Source organism: Papaver somniferum, chromosome 1, assembly GCF_003573695.1.
Source record: "Papaver somniferum cultivar HN1 chromosome 1, ASM357369v1, whole genome shotgun sequence".
NCBI classification, from domain to species: Eukaryota; Viridiplantae; Streptophyta; class Magnoliopsida; order Ranunculales; family Papaveraceae; genus Papaver; species Papaver somniferum.
Genome location: NC_039358.1, coordinates 80,401,905 through 80,404,136, shown reverse-complemented (window position 1 = coordinate 80,404,136; position 2,232 = coordinate 80,401,905). Strand labels below are relative to the sequence as shown.

The 2,232-nt window shown below is 34.5% G+C and overlaps 1 protein-coding gene across 1 annotated transcript; it reads right to left on the bottom strand.

Moving 5' to 3' along the window:
- Positions 1 to 225: 225 nt before the first annotated feature.
- LOC113342594 lies at positions 226 to 1,209 on the bottom strand. Its single transcript, XM_026587112.1, has one exon. It carries the CDS (start codon positions 1,207 to 1,209, stop codon positions 226 to 228), a length of 984 nt encoding a protein of 327 aa, XP_026442897.1.
- Between the last annotated feature and the right edge of the window lie 1,023 nt (positions 1,210 to 2,232).

Here is a 2,232-nt window from a genome sequence, read left to right as displayed (position 1 = left end):
CAACACCACCTACTCAAACCATTAAACAAACGGTAGACTAAGAAAACATAAAGTACCTCAAAGCAACTAACAACCTATTAAAACAACGGAGTCTAGCAAGCCATGAAACAAGAAACTAAATGTTTAGGCCCAGGAAAAGTCAGGCACATCCATTGTTGGGGCAAAGTCCTCGTTTCCCAGAAAATATGAGATTGTGAGGTTAGCGTCAGAGGTAACAGTATTTTGTTATGCGTAGTTAGCCTCTTGTTCGATAGCTTCCCGATACTTTTTGTAGCTCGCAGCTAGATTGTCGCTAGCCTTGCAATGCTTGAACCAATGTCCGGTGAATCCACACCTAAAACAAGGCGCACTTCCATCTGCAGCCTCTTTAGTGACGGGATTCGTAGGGGTTTTGTCGAACTTAGGATCACTACCACTATGGCCAGAAGTTCCTTCTCTGTGCCAAATATTATAATAACTATTTCGCCCTCGACCTCGATTATGTCCCTTACGTCCTCTTCCATGAGAGGTGTTATCTCCATGTGGGTATGGATCTGAATCATAATGTCGATCCCTCTTTCCTTTGGGCCCCTTCCCTTTATTGACCTTGCCGTGGTTAGCTTCGGGAACTTTCTTTTTCCCGACAGCTCTGGAATTGTTGTTGACAAGAATCTCATTGTTCCTTTGGGCCACTTGCAGTAAGTTTATCAACCTACTGAATGTGGTGATTCTTTTGTTATCTACCTCTAAACGATACTGGTTTTCTAGTATCATGGAAGAGGTAGGAAAGGTCGATAGGATTTTTTGAATCATTTTCTCATCAGTAAGTTTCTTTCCACAAAAGTCCATACGTGCCTGAATTCGCAACATGTCTTTTTGGAAATCATTCACTTTTACATAATCGAGAAACCGGATTTCGTTCCACAAGACGTTCAATTGTGGTATTAAGGAATCATGAATGTTCCCAAACCGGCTATCAAGAGCATCCCATAGCTCTTTTGGTGTCTTCAAGTGATGATAACCCCAACGTAGGTTAGGATCGATATGCCTCTTGAGGAACATAAGAGCATTAGATTTGTCTTTCTCAGTTGTCGGAGCAACGTTGGCAGATGGCTTAATAGTGGAGGTGAAATCCTTTGCAACGAAGGTAGTTTCCACATCAGCGACCCAACGGTGGTATTCAAGTCCTGCTGAGTCCAAAAGTTCGAATTCTGGTCGAATTGGGTCCATCTACATAGACAAAGTAAAAGACATTAATATGGTGCTCAAATCCTTTTGAGTCCATAAACATGACAAATTTCGATACCATTTCTTATGACCAAATTTCTTTATGGCCATATATAAACCAAGTTTCTTTATGGTTATATAGGTAATACAGATATGTCATAGTCCAATTTATGGTCATAACCCGTCAACAAAAATGACTAACCAAATTTCTTTATGGTTAACAAATTGATGAACCAAAAATAGGTTTGCTTGAAAAAATAGAATACAAAAATATTTAATATTTACATGCACATATTTCATAAGGATTCAAGTTGTCATTCCTTTGCAAGTGTATGAAAATCAATAATATATATATATATATATATATATATATATATATATATATATATATATATACACAAATGAGTGTTAAAAAATACATATTATTTTATGACTTTAGTTGTAATCAGGACAATATTTGATGGTAATAATTTGTAGTTCACTACTATTTCTAACAAGTAATACAAAATCACAATATTATCTTCTTTCTTCTTGATTTTCATAATTTTTTCTTTTTATTAATTTACATGCATCTTGTTTTTCAAAAGGTAAGTCAAAGGTAAAAGACAATATTATATTATAATATCATAATGGTTCAACTTTATATGGTAAAGTTTAAAACAAATCAGAGATGCTTTTGTCTATCACATGAGTTAATTTATTAGGGGTGAAAGGACAAACATTTATTACTTTAGGGGAGATATTTAATAGTAGGTGATAAACCAAATATCTCTTTCAAGAGGACAAGCATGCATGCATAAAAGAAATACGATTTTCTTCTTCTTGTTCTTCAAACAAGTACAAATAAAATTATTTTATCACATATTTAAAATCTCTAGATAAATAAGGGAGATAAACATGCAACATGGATTATTATATTTCCTATCACATGTAAAAAGAAATTTATAACTATCAAGAGAGTATACAAGCAAGTGATAAGAAAATAGAGTAAAGTACTATTATCAACAATTATCATGTGATGAAGAA

Bases quoted from the DNA above. Each gene is read 5' to 3' on its own strand.
- LOC113342594 (XM_026587112.1), bottom strand. From the start codon at position 1,209: ATGGACCCAATTCGACCAGAATTCGAACTTTTGGACTCAGCAGGACTT.